General features: G+C 38.6%; 1 protein-coding gene across 1 annotated transcript in view; it reads left to right on the top strand.

Annotated features, from left to right (window-relative positions):
* Positions 1-18,384, top strand: part of galnt10 (UDP-N-acetyl-alpha-D-galactosamine:polypeptide N-acetylgalactosaminyltransferase 10 (GalNAc-T10)) — a 119,510-nt gene that overhangs the window by 42,964 nt on the left and 58,162 nt on the right. Inside the window, exon 4 of the mRNA XM_005725442.1 lies at positions 1,077-1,243. Coding sequence (XP_005725499.1) covers positions 1,077-1,243 — 167 coding nt within the window. The remainder of the gene's footprint in view (positions 1-1,076; positions 1,244-18,384) is intronic.

Genomic DNA, 18,384 nt, shown 5'->3' with positions numbered 1-18,384 from the left:
CTGAAAATGTCGTCTTCACAAAAATCAAAAACTGTCCCTGATTTAAATTTGGCCAATCAGTGCTCATAGGTCATGTCATTGTGTGCTTCAAACTTGCACTTGTACACAGAAAGTATTTAAACTGTTAATCTGTTTTAAGCTGGCCTTTTCAAGTCAAGGACCTTCACTGGTGATGAGAGCTGGATCTCAAACTCCAATCCAGAGACCAAACAACAGTTTTCAGCTCAAGCATCCAAGCTTGAAAGCAACGGTCAGGTGACCAGTAACGTGTTTGTTTTTCCAGCGTTCACAGGGTTTTGCTGTGAAACTTGATGTTCAGACTGTCAATGCAGTGTTCTGCTTTAACAAACTGAACTATGGTGTGTATCTACCATAGTGTTTTGGCACAGTGGATGGAAAATGCAGGCCATTACTGGTCACACAAACACAGTCGTTGCTCATCAACCACTTGTTCCAAGATTTATCTCCTGTATTACTGTATTCACATGGGTAATACATATTACCCATGTGAATACAGTAATAGGGACAACTTTGATCAGAACAGACCAATAGTGACTAATTCCAGGGAGCAATCCAAAATTACATTTCTGTTGGGGCCAAACAAAAAGGCCTATAATCCTTTATGGAGTTGGAGGCCTTTGTTATCACGCCTTGAATTATAGCTATTTTTCACTATTGTCTGTCATTTTCTAGATGAGATTTCAGAGTACTACTGAGCATTGGATTGGTTTGTCATTACTGGTACCATCCAGTGTTTACTTGGTGGCAAGGTTCCCTTCTAGGATCCCCCGCCCCCCACCCCTTTGCATGTACTACACAGAAAGCAGAAGGCGGGAACCGCAGTAGCAACAACCGATTTTAGAATACCACTGAGCTTTGGATTGATTTTTCCTAGAAAGAAGTGTGTGTCGAGATTGTTCGTGGTTGTTAGTATTACTAACAGTAATTGGGCATCGAAGTCATCAAACTTTGTCCAGTAGTTAATGAGATACTTCACACTGGCTAAAAATATATTATTACATATTTCCCTTTTGTCTATTTCCCCTCTTATTTGTGTCTTCCATGTGTTTGTGTAGCTGTAAACACAAGCTGTATGCAGAGAAGCTGCCCAACACCACAATCATCATCCCGTTCCACAACGAGGGCTGGTCGTCGCTGCTCAGGACGGTTCACAGCGTGCTGAATCGCTCTCCCCCACAGCTCATAGCCGAGATCATCCTGGTCGACGACTTCAGCGACAAAGGTACACAGCGCACACACGCTCATCACTACTGAGGAGAAAACACCTGCGTTTGTGTACATACGCACAGTCTGTGTGGCTTGCTGCAGTTAACTGAACTTTAGGTGAACTATTTCTGCTGTTCTGTCCTCCCCTGCTCCTTTCCATGCACAAACACAAACCACTGAATCATTTGTTTGCTAGTAATGTTGACTGTTGCACAAATACCGAGCTGCTCAGAAGTAAACGTGGCGGCCAGCTTCTGCGGAGGCCCGAAAGTGATCCCAAGACACTCATGCGTATGTATATTATAAACAGACCGGGAGAGAAATGGAGACACTCTCTCTCATAGTGGTGAGTCAGGATTTCAGAAATGTATCTCACTGGGCCTGTCGGCCATTTCTTAACAAGACTAGAGTCTTGTTGCTGAGAGCCTTGCCTAAATTCACTTCTGAGCATTTGGTTGGTTGTTCTTGCCAGTATGGTCAGTAAAAGTACAATAAAATAAGAAACATAATGCATACTGCAAAGATCTTATTTGCAACCCATTCAGTATAATTCCAAGAATATTATTTCTATCTGCAGTAGTAATACTTGGGGTCAAGGCTGTTTTCTAGGTCCTTCCTATTAAGCTGGGCCATATCATACCGTTCATGGTATAATGTTGGGCAACGATAAGAAAATGAAATATCGCGCTAGAATATGGGTAAAACGCACATGCGCAGTGCCTATGTTTTCATATGCACATAGCGGCGACGGAGAATGAGAAGAGCGAAAGCGGACTGGTTTGTAAAAATGCTGCAACTTCAGTGGTGTGGAACTGGTTTCGTCCGTCAGATACACAACAAAACACTATCTTTGGTAGAGCATGCTAGCGGGCCGTCGTTATTACTGTTTTTTGGAAAATACGTCGCACTTAAAATCAATCCTTTGATTTTTCTGAAAATCAACAGAGCCCCTTATAATCCCGTGTGCCTTATGTATGAATTCTGGTTGTGTTTACTGACCTCGAAACGATTTTATGTACACGGCGCTCGAAAATCTGTCAAATGTTTCAGTACGACTTTGCTAAGCTACGAAGCCGCACCGCTTGATGGATTGTCGGAGCATTATGGCTATCGTAGGCAGGAGCCTCGCGGAGTGATACGTACTGTGCTTCAACATAATGTTACTGTATTGTGTGTGTATAACCTCTTTTTAAGTTTTGTGGATATTATACATGGTTATGCTTGTGCGAATGGGTGTGAATGGGTGAATGCACAAGTTGTGTAAAGCGCTTTGAGTGCTCAGAAGAGTGGAAAAGCGCTATATAAGAACTAGTCCATTTACCATTTATGCTGAGGATGTGTCGGCCAGTTTCCACTGGAAATGCCTTTTAGTTAAACTGTCACCAAGGAATTTGCATTTGCACTGTTAAATTTTTATATAACTTTAATGCAGATAAAAAACAGCTGCTTGTTTAAGTGAAAATGCATTGATGTTTTTTTTCCCCCTAATAAAGTTGTGGAGTTGTAAAGTATTTTGTCTAGTGTCAATTATATTGTCAGTTATATCGTTATCACAAATTTTCAAATGTAAATCATGATAAATATTTTTGGTCATATCGTCCTGCTCTACTTCCTATCCTCGTTTCAACTTACTTTACGCAGGCAGCTGTAGCAAAAACCCAACACAGACCACTTAGAACAGCTATGATACTGAATAAGGCAGAAACAGCAGGAAAGGGACAGCTGGGTTTCAAAGAGGCTTGCAGTGGCGCAGCAACTTAGAGGAGTTGGTGTGGTTCAGCTAATTTGGTGGTGGCCCAAACTAATATTACACTTGGTTATATTAAATGCAAGTCCTAACCAAGCTCTATGTGCGAGCTCGTAACATCAGCTGAGCTTTTTTTGTATCATTGTAATAATGCCAGGGCAAATGTTTAGCTTAAGCAGCTAATGTTTGTCATGGCTGTTTGTGTATTTTCCTTCTAAAATCGACACTGTGGGTTAGTTTTCAAAGCAAAGCCTAAAGCTTCCCTGTCTGCATAAAAAGAATTTATATTGTTAATATGTTCGGAGCTGCTGCCTGCAGCCGTCTCTGAACAGATGCTGATGATGAGGGGGTTCTGTGGCCCGGCTAGTGTTAGCGAGGTTAGCAGCAGAATAATCTACTTTCTGGTGTGAACCGGTATTCTCACACAGACAGCTTAATCAGTTTGAACTCTGGAATTAATGTACAGCTTTGAACCCTTACATAATAAATCGGGGGGACAAGTGCAATGTTATCAGCAAGGCCTCGATGGAGGTGAGAACACGATATTAATCACGAAGCCTGCTGCAAAGCCACCGTGTGATGCATAATTTCAGGTTCACTTTTCCAGCTCCTTAGATATTAAATAATTTATGGAGAAAAAAGAAGAAGAAGAAACTGGCATGAAGGAGGATTTTTACTCGACTTTCAGAGGTGAACTGCTCTTGTCGGTTGTTAAGGAGACAGGTAACCGCTCACATTTGATCAAACCCTGTCACTTTCTTTCAGGCTGATTAACAATCTCCGTGCTCCATGGCAGCAGGCTAGCCCGCAGAGTTACTGATGGCCTGTTATATTAATTGGCGCTGTTTTGTTTTGGTGCCTCACTGCTGACATGAGGAAGATAAACAATTGATGAGATGTTTTTGTCAGTGCAGTTATATTTTCTGAGGTGCTAATTAGTACCAGGTTTATATGTTGTGTAATTATAGCCTTGTTGCAGAGCGGCGTTTCAGGAACAGCCTCTTCTCTCCTTTTAATATCATAATTAATGCAACTATTCCTGTTTGACTTAGAGGATACCTGATGATTTATATTATCTCTGTGCTTGCTGTGCTCAGCTTTGTGTTGTATTGACGCAACAGAACTTTTCTCTTTGGGTTCAGGAAAGTTTTAAGTGGATTGTGAACTTCTGCTCATTTCAAGCTAATTTAACTTCTTGTGATGTTATTTTTAGATGTTAAAAGTGTAAGAATCTAAAAATAGATTAAATTAAATGTGAAATTAGAGTACTGTTGTTCCCAGTTTACATAAATTGCAATTTTGTAATGTGCGTGTAGGTGTGTGTCAGCTTCAGATCAGTTCTTGTGCTCAAAAGTTAGAATTCAAAAGACTATTATTGGAACCGAACATCATGTTTAATGAATATGCAGATGAAAGATGTAGCTCTAAAGTTATATACTCGATTAAATCCTCCCCTGAAAATCATTTTCTTGCATCTTTTGAAGATAACATTGTTTATTTAAGTTTAATGTGTTGCTATAGATTTTCACTTTCTTTGGTCAACCAAAAAGGAAAGGGAAGCGGTTGCTGGAGCTGTACGTGGAAGTCATCATTATTGTAAATACTAAGAGGGGAGTTTTGGGTAGGAGATTTTCTTTTTTTTTTTCTTTTTTTTCTAATGCATTATTTTAAAAAATGGGACCAGACATTGACTTAAGATACTTAAAAACAAGTCGAATTAGTACAAGCACTGTGACAGGTTAGTGAGAGTGAGGGTTATTGCTTTGTAACAGAAGGCCGCAAAAGGAGGTGGGAAAGAAGGATGATGAAAGTTGAGGGGGAAAAAAGGCACTGGGAAGAGATACTGGGTGGTAGCATCAGAGAATCCTAAATAATGTAGATGTCCAATGAATAATGCCAAATTATTGTTTCTTAATTCATCAGCTGTTTTGAATTTGTGTGGTAATGCATGTATTGTGAAAAGAATAGATACATTTACATATTTGACTTTGGTTTGGTTGAAGCTTTAAAACATTCAGGTCACTCAGTACTCCAAATCATTATTATTGCAGCTGGTCCACCACTGTAATTCTGCCTCCTAGATGACAAATAAACAAGCACGTTTTTGTTTTGTGATTCTGAGAAACTGACAAATTAAATCTGTCTCATGCAGTGTTGTAAAGTTTCAAAATCCACTCTTTCCTTGTGCTTCTTCTAATTTGAGGGTTTGAACTTCTTCACTCCAGCTATGGAAGAACTGTGAAATCTAATACAAGCTTATTGTAGGTTATTTCTTTTCTTTTTTTTTTTGAGTGACTCAGTCAGTTATACTTTTTTGTATATTGACTGATTGCAAAGCACAGCCTGCCTCCTAACACAAAGAACAAAGCCACACAGAATAATTGACTGTGGCTGCTGAGCATTCACACCTATAGATGATTTCAGGAATACCTTAATGGGTTCTGATGCCTAGTAGTATTTAGTTGAAAAAGACTTGAATATCCACAAGTAATCTGAAGAGAAATAAATCAGTGTCATTATAAAATCAAGCCCAGAGGACGATCAATGATGAGACCTAGAAGTGTGACAATAATGTGGCTTTATAGTGTGAATTATCTAACTGAGTATTGCAAAGGTTGTTGTGATGACTCATGCCTATGACCACACAAAGGTCACTGTTGTTTTTGCAGTACCATATGGCATTTCCAGGTGTCAACATTTTATTAAAAAAAAAAAAAAGAGAGAGAAAAAAAAAGCAGACTTTATTTACCCTCTAATATGTTAAAGAAGTTTTATTCTGAGCATATTATCGTAAAATATTCAAATAAAATTGAAGGAAGAAACTGGGTAAATGGAAATGTGCATAATTTCTGATGATTTGGTAAGATTTTATTTTTATAATTTCTTACTGTTAAAAAAAAAAAAAAGTTAGACTAGACTCTGTATTGTCATCATACATATACAACCAAATTGTGGAATATTAAATACAGTCTTTGTAGTATCTTCAGTTCTCAACTGTGTTCAATCCAGGATCATTCATGAATTTTAACCATGTGAGGATAATGTCATAGGAATACCAAAAACAGAAAAAACACTTATTACATTACATTTTTGTAATACCATTTACAGGTGTGGATTCAAACGGTAAACTTTTAGATTTTTGTATGTTAAAGCAATTAATAACTTCATAAGTGAGTTATGCCACTACTGGGCAAGTAAAGTACTGTAATGTACATAAACAACGTCTTCGTATATAGAAAATAATGTCGTATAATATAGAATGAATGGTTTACGGTATAGCTGTAGCTGTATATACATAATTTCTCCATAGGCATCAGTATTTACAGTGTTTAGATGTGTTAAAATGCGCTACGTTGTTGTCAAAATGTCCTATAATTGTACAAGTTTGTTACAGTGCAGTAAAAATGCAGAAAATCTATTTCCAGAGTTAATTTATTGTGTTTAAAAAAAACACCACTTAAATAAGTAGTGTTGGGGAGACACAGTCTAAAGTTCTATATACAAGAGAAGTGCACTGTGGTAACCTCGTATTGTACATTTTGCTTGTACAGGCAGCAGTTCAATAAAGCTGGGACTGTGACTTGAAGCTTCTCAAAACCAGCAAAGACTGCTCCTCCCAAACTGAATAAGCAATGTAACATTCACAGATGTTTCTTTTTTCAGTTTATCAGGCGCAAAAAAACACATACTGAGTGAATCAGTTATTACAGAGACAGCACACTGGGATAGATGGGGTATGATTACAGTGGTGTCCTCAGGCAACCGAACAAAAGTGCACAAGAACATAAATTCAGTTCCACTGCAAAGCAGACATGGGCGTTTATCAAGAGGTTGATGTGCAAATTTATGCATCGCTCTGTGATGAAATGGGAAATAATTATAATGGGGGGGAAAGGGGAATTTAATTTGGATGAGATGGAGGATGGAGAGATATGGATAAACTCATCAGAACAAGCTGGAGGAGAGAACTTCTGTTGTAGCTCTGAACTAGAACACATCAAAGTGGATTATAAAATAAGAACACTTTTTATTTTTTATTTTTTTTGGTTTCCCACATTATTTATTATGCTCATGCATTTATGTCTTCATTTCTAAATGCCAAATAATGTTACAAAAAGTCATGAATATATCTGAGCAGTTCAGCAGGCCATCAGTTACCATGGCAGCTTGAGGTGATCATTTAATTTGAATAGGAAGAAAAGGTTTTTTTTGTTCAAACAGAAGGGGTGTCAGGTCCCTATGCTGTAATCCAGGTGAGAAAATCCCAGGTTGATTCTGCTCATCTGAACACAGCATATTTATCACGCAGTTGATACAAACACTGCAGTCAGATGAGCAAAATCATCTTTGCGTCTATAATCATGTAAATTTCTACTGATGTTAGCATTTGATTGTAAAATTGAATTCAAACTGCCAATAATAGCTTGTTGATCTTCAGGGGTTTAGGTTTGGGATATTACAGCTTGTGCTGTGCTTGTGTCACCTTGTTAGCGGGCTATCGGCTGAAAATGTTTTACAGGCATTGCCTGATAAACTTGCATGTGGTGTTGTTCTGTCTTAAGTGGCATCTTCAGTGCAGAAGAATTAGTTATGTATTCATCTTGTGTCTTTTATAAGAAGAAATTACTTAACTTTGAAGTCTTCTTTTAGATTTATTCATCTCATTTTAAGTCTATAGATGTCATCACAAGTACTAAACAAATTATTCATACTTATTTTTAGCTAATGAGAAAACATTTGTTAATTCCAGACATTGTGTGAACTTGACATCTTAGCAGGGTGAACATTTGTCCACATTGGTTTGTCCTTCTGCAGTTGGAACCAGCTGCACCAAGGACAGCACAGGTAACTTTTAAAATAATCTGCACTCTGAGCACCGTGGGAAATGGGAGTGTTATGATCCTAGACTCATGAACAAGCCTAAGCCACAGGAAAGCTTTTTGCTACTCCTTTGTTCTTTGATTCTCAGCGTTACTGTTTACCTTTAAACAAAACAAAAAACTAACTTGCACAACATAATCTCTCTTTAAACCAAAGCCCAATGTAAACCAACCCCACAAAAAAGTAAGCTATTTAGTGTATCCGAAGCCAATGCGGTCAACACAGCCAGACTCCAAAGCAGCAGATTAAAATATACATTTGAAGTTGTCTTTTTAAATGTCATCTTTAATTATGCAACCTGTTTGGGAAAATACAAAAAAAAGAAACGTTCACACTTTTCTGTACAAAATGTTCACTGCCAAGTAATGTTTGTGTAAAATCTCTGCTGTAATTTCAAAGTGATGATTGATTTGGCTGTTGCCACCCACCAGCGTGGAAGAAAAATATTACATTTAGCAATATTTGCATCCACATTCATCTGTTTTTCAATACGTTGCACCTTGTCAGGGTAACGTGATCCCTACCTCGCTGTACCCTTCTCACACACGCTCGCCCACGCTTACCTCTGAGCTGCTGGAGAAGTTCATTCAGGCAGAACACTGACTCATAGATAACACGCAAAACACTGAAACCTGCTGTTTTTGTCTTCTGTCTTCTTTTATCTCCTGTCTTCCCTCCGTTCTTCTTCTTTTTGCTGTTCTCCTTCTCTACATTTTCCCTGCATGTCTCTAATCTTTTCTTTGAGTGTTCACGTTTCTGTTTTGTCATTTGTTTTGTCTTATCTTTAGGATAAGACATGTCTGCCCTGTTTCATCTCTTTGACGTCTCATCTTGTTTGTGCTTCTACTTTCTTGCTTTTCAACTGTACCAAAAATAAGATGAGTTAATGTAACTTATTTTAACACAGCTGTTACTAAATTAAATAGTAAAGTTAATCCAGCACAGTATGTGAAATTTGTGTGGCTTATCCTGTGTTTTAAGTCAGCTCTGCTTATTTGCAAGTTTAATGCACTTAATGCTATTTCTTTAGTTAATGTTTGCACTATATTCCACACTAGGGCTGTTCAATATAAGGGATATATATCGGATGATAATATAAAAACTTCTATCGTTTCATTTTACGCTATCGTTTGTTTCATGGTGTCGCAAAATAAACTGTTTACGGAAATATTTTTCATCGTTTTGATGGTCATTATAGTGGCTATATTAATTTGTTAAAGTTCTCTCTTATATTTAATATGACCACACTACGGACAGACAAGCAACTGTTTTTACACGTTGTTGTTAGCAACCACGATGGTAAAACAATGGCGTGGCTCCGCCTTCCGCTTGTTTGTTTTGCAAATTAACCTTTCACAATAAAGCTCAAGATCCTGTTGAGACTTTTTCAAAATAAACTAAATCGTGAAAGAGTATGCAGAGTTTTATGGATGACAAGCAAAAAAGAGGCGTTAGGTGCTAAAAAATAAACCTTAGACCCAAACATTAGAACAGGCTTTCTAGAGCACGCTGTGTAATAAATACTCGCAAAGAAATACAACTTATGTCTAAAAATGTATAGCTAAAAGTCTCAACTCTAGGTACACGACGCCCAGCTGAAAACACTTCACGCAAGTCGAGCTGCTCAAGATTCACAGAATTTACAGAAAATGTAAAATTTTTGTGATTTATATCGTTATCGGGATGATAGATGTCTTATATCGGGATATCAGATTTTGGTCATATCGCACAGCCCTATTCCACACACTGCAGAAGTACAGTGACACGGTACACAACATAAGTTATTGGGGAAAAAAATACAGTCCCGATCCAAAGTTTAGGACCACACCTCCAAAAAAAACTCTAGTTCAAGGAGACGAGGGCTTTGTTTTTGAAGCTCTTCAGTCTCAGATTCTGATGGTTATGGGTCTGCAGTCGACACCAGTAACACCCTTAATTTGGGTCGACGATCGTCCAGTGTCTTGACGGACGGCCAATTGGAACCATCAGCGCAGTGCTGGTTACATTTTTTTTTTTGGGGTCTTCCACTTGACTTTTTTTTGTTCCATAACCATCAGGATCATTTAAGAAATCCCAAAAACCTGTCTTACTGCATCCCACCTCAGCAGCGATGGCACACATTCAGCAACCCTTTCCCCTTTGCCATCAGAACATCATGACAGTGTGACTACCTGAAAGAAAATGACACATTTTTGCACAGATTTGGCCTTTTAAAGGCATGTGGTCTTAAACTTTTGATCAGCTGTGAAACGGCTTGTTTCATTTTAAGTGTTGTTTTCAGTAAATTGCATGCTCAAAAAATGTTTTGTCTCAGTCCCACTTCTTGTTGCATGTTGAAGCTTGTTAAGATCCAACCATGCAAAGTATGAATTTTTTTTTTTTTTTTTCATTTTATTTTTGGTGCCATTTTTTTCAAGTGGGCTTAAACTTTTGATCAGGACTATATGGGAACACACCTACAAAGCTGAGTGTAGGCAACTACGCTCTTCTTTAAATGAAGTTAAATGCACAAATTTAGCTCAAGCTATGACTGCATTATGTGGCTTTGAATCCATTTCAGTGTGGTGGGTTTACATTTTTTTTTTTTTTTTTTTTAGTGGTTTAATATCATATATTATCTGACTTTGACATTTCTTCATATTTCAATTCTTGGTTATTTCTGTTGACTCTTGCTTGCTTGTTTTATTTGCCCTGACTGTTGCAAAACTTTCCAGCGTCGTTCATTTGTCATCTCACATTAATGCATTGTTGTCCTTTTTATTTCCAATTTTTTTTTTTTTTATTAGTTTTCTTGTGGTCTTTTACCTCACGGCTGTGACATTTTGCAGTTGCAGACAAAGAACAAAACCCGCCAATGGGCAAACTATGTAATGGATCTTATTGGAACACACAAACCTGACATTCAGAGAGTAGTTCCTGTAGTGCTTTTTCCCTTTTTTAGATCTAAACCAACATGTTTCCTGTCTAATTGCTCGATGTTGTCAGTAATGTAGTAACAGCAGTTCTGAGCAGTCTCCCTTTTCAAATGACTTCCTGAAACAGATTCCCTTTGAGCTAAATGGAAATAAATTTCTTTGTATCAAGTCTGCTGTGTTGCAGTAAAATCTTGGAGTATTTAGTTAACAAGTAGATTCTAATCACTTTTCATTAGTTGTTTTGGTTTTTTGAGTATTTTAATTGCTGTATATTTTTTTTACTGTTGCCTTCAGCTGCTGTTTCACAAGAATTTTTCAAATTTAGGATAAAACGTTCTTTCATTTTTTTTCTTGCCTTCCTTCCCTCCTTCCATTCCTTTCTCCATCCTTCTGTCTTCCTCGTCCATCTTTGCCTTCTTCTTCTCTTCCATTGTTCTTCTTCTCTCTTCTTCCTTCTTTTCATGAACACATTTCATGAAAAGTCATGATATATAAAATCATAAAATTTTATTTTTAATTCATTTTTTATGCAACGGTTTCAAAATGACAGCCATCAAATTCCAAAGAGGTCATTTTTCCCCCAGTTTAAACCAGGTTTTCTTTTGTAAATGAAATATGGGTTAATGAAACCTATAAATCACTGCATCGTTAATTTACACACTGTCACGGCTTTTTTTGCAGTATGATACATGTGAGCATGAATAGCTTTATGTATCAACATTAGCTCAGCACAGCAAATTACATTAGGTGAAGAGCAAAGCTGAGTTTAGTGCAGATCAGGCATCTAATCAACACACAGCTTGCTGGTTAAGGTCTCAGTCAGAGTGGATTGGTGGATCTTTTCTAAATTACCACCACTGTTAGTCATGATATGTGTATACTCAGTGCTGTGCACGCCTGTGAGAAGCTAAACAAATATAAAACTGGCCACGGTGATGCATTGGTGTGAGTCTTAAAATGATCCTGAGTTGTCATCGTAATGTTTTCTGCTTGTTTCTTCTTCTCTTTTTTTGGGACTGTGATATGTGTGATCTGTGGGAGTGATCTCCTTCTCTTCCAGGCATCAGATCAACAAAGCTCCTAAATCGGACTCTGGTGGAGCCTTGAGCCTGATTGGCTGCTGGGATTGTTGGCTGCGACATTACTAACCTCAATTCTGCTCTCTTCTAATCTCTTTTGCTGCCGACATGGAAAAACTTTAATCATTAGAAAATGATTGGCAGTAAATATCAGTTTTCATTGTATTTCAATCAAAGAACAAGTGTTGCTCTTTTTTTTTTTTCTTTTTTTTTTTTTATTGCCACTGACATTCAACAGTCATAAAGTAAGAAATTCATCATAGAAAAGCAAGAGGGACCAATTTCCCCTCCTACAATGGTCTCAGTAGAAAATGATATGATGTACCCTCAGCACCTGCTGGGTTTTGATTAAAGCCCCTACGACTGAAAGAAAGAATTCTGCTTCTGGTCCAAAATCAGCCCCCTTTCTTTTTCCTTCTGTAGATGAGAGGGAATCTCATCATATGATCTGTCATGGCATGCCTGAGGTTGATTACTCAGCAGAGTACCACGCACACGTTATCGTTAAAAGAACACATAAAGCACTTTTATTTGGTAATAACCTAAATCATTATCAGATGAAGAAAAGAGGATTACCTTATCTACTGTGTACGTATAGTAAATGATTAAAAACACCATGACATAGGCTCCCCTTATCCTTAAAATTGCACTAATCAACACTTCCTTTCCTACAATAGATATTATTACTGCAGGTAATTTGATTGGCATTGCATAAAGTGATTAACCCACGGTGCATTCTCACCTGATCCTGCAGGTTCCCTGAAAGAGTTGGTTTTCCAGCTGTTTGCTTTGCCATTTCAGCCCTTCATTTTACTTTGTTTTACGCCCATTGCTTCTACTAAGCTTTGAACCAAGTGAGAATGATGGCAGACAAAGTTTGTAACTAGTTGGTGAGCATAATGGAGCGTTCAATGGCAAACAAAGAAATGTTTGGGTTTTTTTTCCCAATTCCGTATTAGGCAGCTGAGAAAGGTCATTGTTGAAGGATACTTATAAAAAGCTGTACTGAGATTTTTCAAAGAACTTTATCCATTAGAACCAATAACACCTCCAAACATGTCAGTATTTCAACTTTGCACTTTTAACAATCACAGTTGCTACACTAGAGAAAACCGTGGTTGAAGACCGTAGCGCCACCAAACTCTGCAGCGATGTCATTGACCTTGAAATTGTTGCTATGAATCAGGTCTTTGTCTTTAACTGATAAATTGGCAAAAATGTACATGGATGTCAAGCAGTTTAACCGCCAAATGGCGTAGGCAGTTGTCAGCCTTGCTCTGACATAAGAACATGACCTGAACACAACCGCTAGCTACTAGCTGACTTGGGTCCCCTAGTACAACCGTCCCCAACGTTTTTTGTGCCACGGACCAGTTTAATGTCAGACAATATTTTCACGGACCGGCCTTTAAGGTTTCACGGATAAATACTACAAAATAAAATGATACGACCAAGACAAAAACGATGGTGTTTTGTAAATATAATAATAAACACGAATTCATGTGTAATTGTGTAACTTTATTATCAGCGTCCTCCTGAAATGCGCCAACAACACTGAGAGTAACATCCTCCTCTCTGCCCCTTAATGCCCTCTGATCGCTATAGTAATACGTAAATATTTCTTCCAAAATAAGAGACACAACTACAACACGGGAAAAGACCCAGGGAAACAGAGTTAACGCTAAAAACCCTGAAAACCATAAATTTCACACCCGAGCCTCAACTCTGGCAGCCCGGTACCAAACGACTCTGCCCGGGGGTTGGGGACCGCTGCCCTAGTGCAAAGAGATCTGCAAAGATTCTCCCAGATTGACTACAAGATGTTGGGAGTCTGCTTGTGTTTATACATTGGACGACACTTGTATGCAATCCTTTATCAGTCTGTCTGACATTACACCGCGGCTGTTTGGTGACAGATTTCCGTCCACCTTGCAATTGAAAGTGGTTGTTGAATGTTGAGGGTGTTGCACCCTTAACCGTCGACCAGTTGGTGATCACAACTGCAAATGTAATAAAACAACCAAGCAGCCACCGACTTTTTTTCTTTCTTTCTCTTTGCCTTCCCTGTCCTGTTTTACTCTTCAATGATTGAACCATGAAACGGTGGTAGGCACTTCAGCAGCCTTATCTCTGGTTCGAACGAGTCGTTAATGTCTCATTTGTCAGCTCTAAAAGTTGTCAGTTATCACTTTAATAATTTTTTTCCTCTTAATGAAAAACTAAATTTAGAAAATAAAAGATTTTTTTTTGCTGTGTTGTTAAAGATAAAAAAGAAAAACCCAAAGGATTTTGATTTTGCAGCTCCATTCTTTCTCTTTGGCGTCTTATCTCTGGCATATTATTGTGCTCACATCGTCGTAGCACAGTTTCATTAAACCAGGCACCATGTGAATCCAGATGTATCCATCACTGTTAACTGTGTTCTGTGAGAGTGACGGTCCCGCTCAGCAGGACCGCCGAGCCACACTGCAGTATTCACTGGAAGCCTGTCACTGACTTGAGATTGATAGTTGGATTATTCCCTCCGCTGCCTGATGGGATCAATTAGACAACTGTCTGAAAAACAAACATAACATTTGATAACACTGAATTTTAATGAAGGGAGGAAAAAAATCTGTATGGTAGAACAAAAGTATTAAACTTGACACTGATTGTATTCTCAAATGTTTAGTGAACGGCTCTAATTGTTTCCAAACATGTAATTAGTTCTATATCCTCGGTAGGCAATTTGTTGCCAGCAATTTGAGATGGCATGACACGTCCTAAATGATAGTTATCGTGTTTTGGCAGGAAAATGAAAGTGCTGTGTAGAGGCAGGTGATAAATGGGCATGGGAAATACATTTACTCACAGAGTGAGACAATCAAGAGGCGTGAAACAACATTCAAAGAGGGGAAGATGGGTGAGAGTTAATGGGAATGACAATGTCAGAGATGTGAGCTTGGTGCTTTGTAAAAGAATGAAGCGATTTATGACTTTCATCAGACCATATTAGTGAATACCTTGGACATTAGGTCGTCTCTGGCACACCTGATGGTTGACCATGGTTGATAGATTGGACTGTAAAAGGCACCTTCACATGTGAATGAATACAATGGATAATTAGAACAGAGGTTTAAGAGAAATATGTATAGAAGAGGCCTTTTTTCAGTATGCATAATTATTTTATTTTTTTTCCACTTTTTAGTGTGAGATCAGTGTTGACTTTATATTTGCAAGGACATCTGAGAACATCAGGACCTGAAAAGGGAGCAATTAAATGCTAGTGCCTGGCAAACATTGGCCACTTTGATCAGAGTACTTTACTGACACTGCAATCCGGTTGTTCAGTGATGATGCGACGAATCCTACTTCCGGGCCTAAAGTAGTCTGCGTTTAATATGGCTTTTGTGTTGTTAACATGTTTAATGTTATGTATTTTCTTCTATTTGATCTCAAAAAGCTCCTAAAACAGTCAGTGATCCCTGTTGACCTCCCTCGGCTTTTATTACCGCTAATCATTTATTTAAGCTCAGTTTTTAAAACCTTAGGATGTAACTACAGCCCAGCCCATGCAGCAGTATATGAATGACTAACCTCGTATTGTGGATGGATTATCTCAGTTGTTCTCCTGGCTGAAGTTTGGTCCTTTTACAGCATCCTGCCATGCGATTACATTTGTTCCTGACCACCGAGAACACTCACGTTAACTTTTATCGAGTGGGGAAAAAAAGTTAGCTTGTTTATATTATGCTAACATAGCTGTGTCGCTAGCACATCATTATATAGCAGCTAGTCCAACTTCAGTAACCCTACAAACGTCACTGCTGTTTAGTTTTCTGTCTTCATTTATGCTGGAAGTGATAGCAGAGCTGTACGTTTTAATTTGTTTCCAAAACCCCGCAGTCAGGACATGCTATATTGTATTTAGATAGAAGCTAGCAAGCTAACTCCCTGCTAACTTCTAACTCCGTTAAATGTCATAAATTCCGTTTTCATGGATGCCTGGATGTTAAACTCAATTGTTACACCTGGTAGAGCAGAACGCTGATCATTTTATTAAAGATGAAAGACTTTAGACAGTTTTTCAACTCTCACTAATGCCATAGTGATCGTTTGATATATGGACCTGCAGCGGAGTTTAGGCCCAGAGACGGCTAGTGACGTCAGACTGAACAACCGGATATCAATTGAGAACTTTAAATTTGGGAAAATAGTCCCCCTCTTTTGGGGGTTACAGTTATTATAGTCATCATACACATTCCCTTTTCCTCGCACCATAAAAGGTAAGAAAACTTAACCTTTTCGTTGGTTACTGTCAGTCATTTAAATGCATGAACTGTTCCTCTGCCTTAGTAAATGCTTTGAGTCATTGGTGTCAATTAGTCCTAGAATTTCATAATGGCATTTCCATTTGAGTGGATAGTTTGAAACAATCAATTTTGTGTCTTTTTATTTCCTGATTTTAATACCTGCTTTGTTTTTAGATAGATGGCATACTTTTAGTTTTATAGAACATTACTGGGAGAATCACTGCAGCTTTTTTTTAAGTCTCTGGAAGTCGAGCATATTATCTGACAGGATTCATCACAGGAACATAGATTAGAAAATGCAGTGAAATTATTTCATTCCTGTATATTTGATTTTATTTTTATTGAACCCTGACAGTTTGTGCTGCTGATGGGAACCTTTGAACACTCCCCAGACAACAAAGAGCCAGAAATGTATAGTGTGAAGCAGGGCTGCGGATAAACCACTTAGTTACTTTGGGGTACTTGGTTATTCTAAGCACTGAATGAGTACTTGATTATACGATGTCAGTTTTACCAATGAGAACCTACTTATGCTTATAAGAGACTATAGCATGAAGTATGTGCTGTTCTACTGGGTCAAGTGTTGCAGGGATCTTTCAATAGGTTGGTTGTGCTGCATGTAAATATTGTCTTAGGAGGGTTAGAGAAAGAGAAATTTCCAAAATGTCCAACTATAATCTGTTTTCCTCTTTATTCAGCAAGCTAGAAAGTCCACCTTCAGAATTGGTTTTGGTGTTCTTGCTATTGTTTTGTGGCACATTGTGAACTGGATGAAACACACATCTAAAGCATATCATTAAACACATCTCTTACTGTTTGGCTACCATCTTCTTCTTACTTTGAGGAGTCTCCACATTATGTGGCTCCCTCACACTATTCCTAACATCCACCTTTGTTTCACCAGCCCTCTGTATGGCCCCTTACCGACACTCAAGAGTCTTCGGTGGTTTCTTTTTCTCTTACCTGGTGTTTCAAGTATCCTTTCCAGTCTATCCACTGTCTGCACATGTCCAGACCATGTTAGCTTTGCCTCTCTTACTTTTTCTCATAACTCCATAACCTCTGCTGTCACCCCGGACTCATCTCCCACTCCTCCCACTCGTCTACATTTACTACCTCTACTCCTTATTTTACCGTTACATCTGTTCTGTGTTGCTTTAAGTTTTATTCCTCTTCTCTCCAGTGCATACCTCCACCTCTGCAGGTTCCCAGCATCTGTTCCCAGCTCTCACTACAGATCAAAATGTCATCTGCAAACATCAGTCCATCAAGACTCCTCCCTGACCTCGTCTGTCAACCTGTCCATCACACTACAAACAAAAAGGGGCTCGGAGCCAATCTCAGATGGAATCCCACCCCCAGCTCGATTCAATCTGTCACTCCTTCCGCATACCTCACCGCTGCCTCACTGTCCTCATACATGTCCTGTATCACCGTCACACACTTCTCTAGATCCACAGAGACTCAGTAGTAGCGCCTTCTGACCTGCTCTGTACTTCTCCATCAGCACTCTCAAAGCAAACATCACATCTGTAGTGCTCTTTTTCAGCATGAAGCCACACTGCTGCTCACCTCTCTCCTTAACCTAGCTTCAAAAACTCCAGAGCTGCTTTGCATGTTGAACTGCTCTCTCTGCAGAGCAAAATTGCCACTAATTCACTGCACAGTTGAGAGCAACATTGGGCTGACACAGCTACTCTATATATCATTAATAAAGGTTGACGGTCCTGCAAATGTCTTGGAGCTTTCTTTTTACAGTTACTATGATGTGGTGCATCTCATGCCTGGGTTCTACTACTTTGATGAGAGCACAAAAAAATCATATTATCTCCAACTGACAACAGCTGGTCAGTGTATTGGGGAAGAGCTTGTTATTTTCACAGGCTGGGAGTCGTCTCTGGACGTTTTCTTTGGCTTCTTCAGTGCTTGCTGAAAAGCTGCCTGTTGTCGTTTCCTACTAGGGCTGCCACAAACGATTATTTTGATAGTCGACTAGTCACCGATTATTTTTGCGATTAGTCGACTAATCAGATCATCATCCATTGGACGAACAGCGTACAGCTTATTGCACCAGCAGCATCTGGTCTTATATAACTATCATTAGCTTACAGCTTGAAGTGTTTGTGCTAACTAAAAATAAAGACAACATGGTAGTTTATTAATTTTTAATGAAATTTGCAGATTGTTTCGGTGAAGTTTAATAAACTCCTTGCTTTCTAAAATATAACAGGACAACGGAGTAT

Source organism: Pundamilia nyererei, unplaced genomic scaffold (assembly GCF_000239375.1).
Source record: "Pundamilia nyererei isolate P.nyererei 1_Seehausen unplaced genomic scaffold, PunNye1.0 scaffold00015, whole genome shotgun sequence".
Classification (NCBI taxonomy): Eukaryota; Metazoa; Chordata; class Actinopteri; order Cichliformes; family Cichlidae; genus Pundamilia; species Pundamilia nyererei.
The sequence above is the reverse complement of the archived record's forward strand: the minus strand, read 5'-3'. Positions and strand labels throughout refer to the sequence as shown.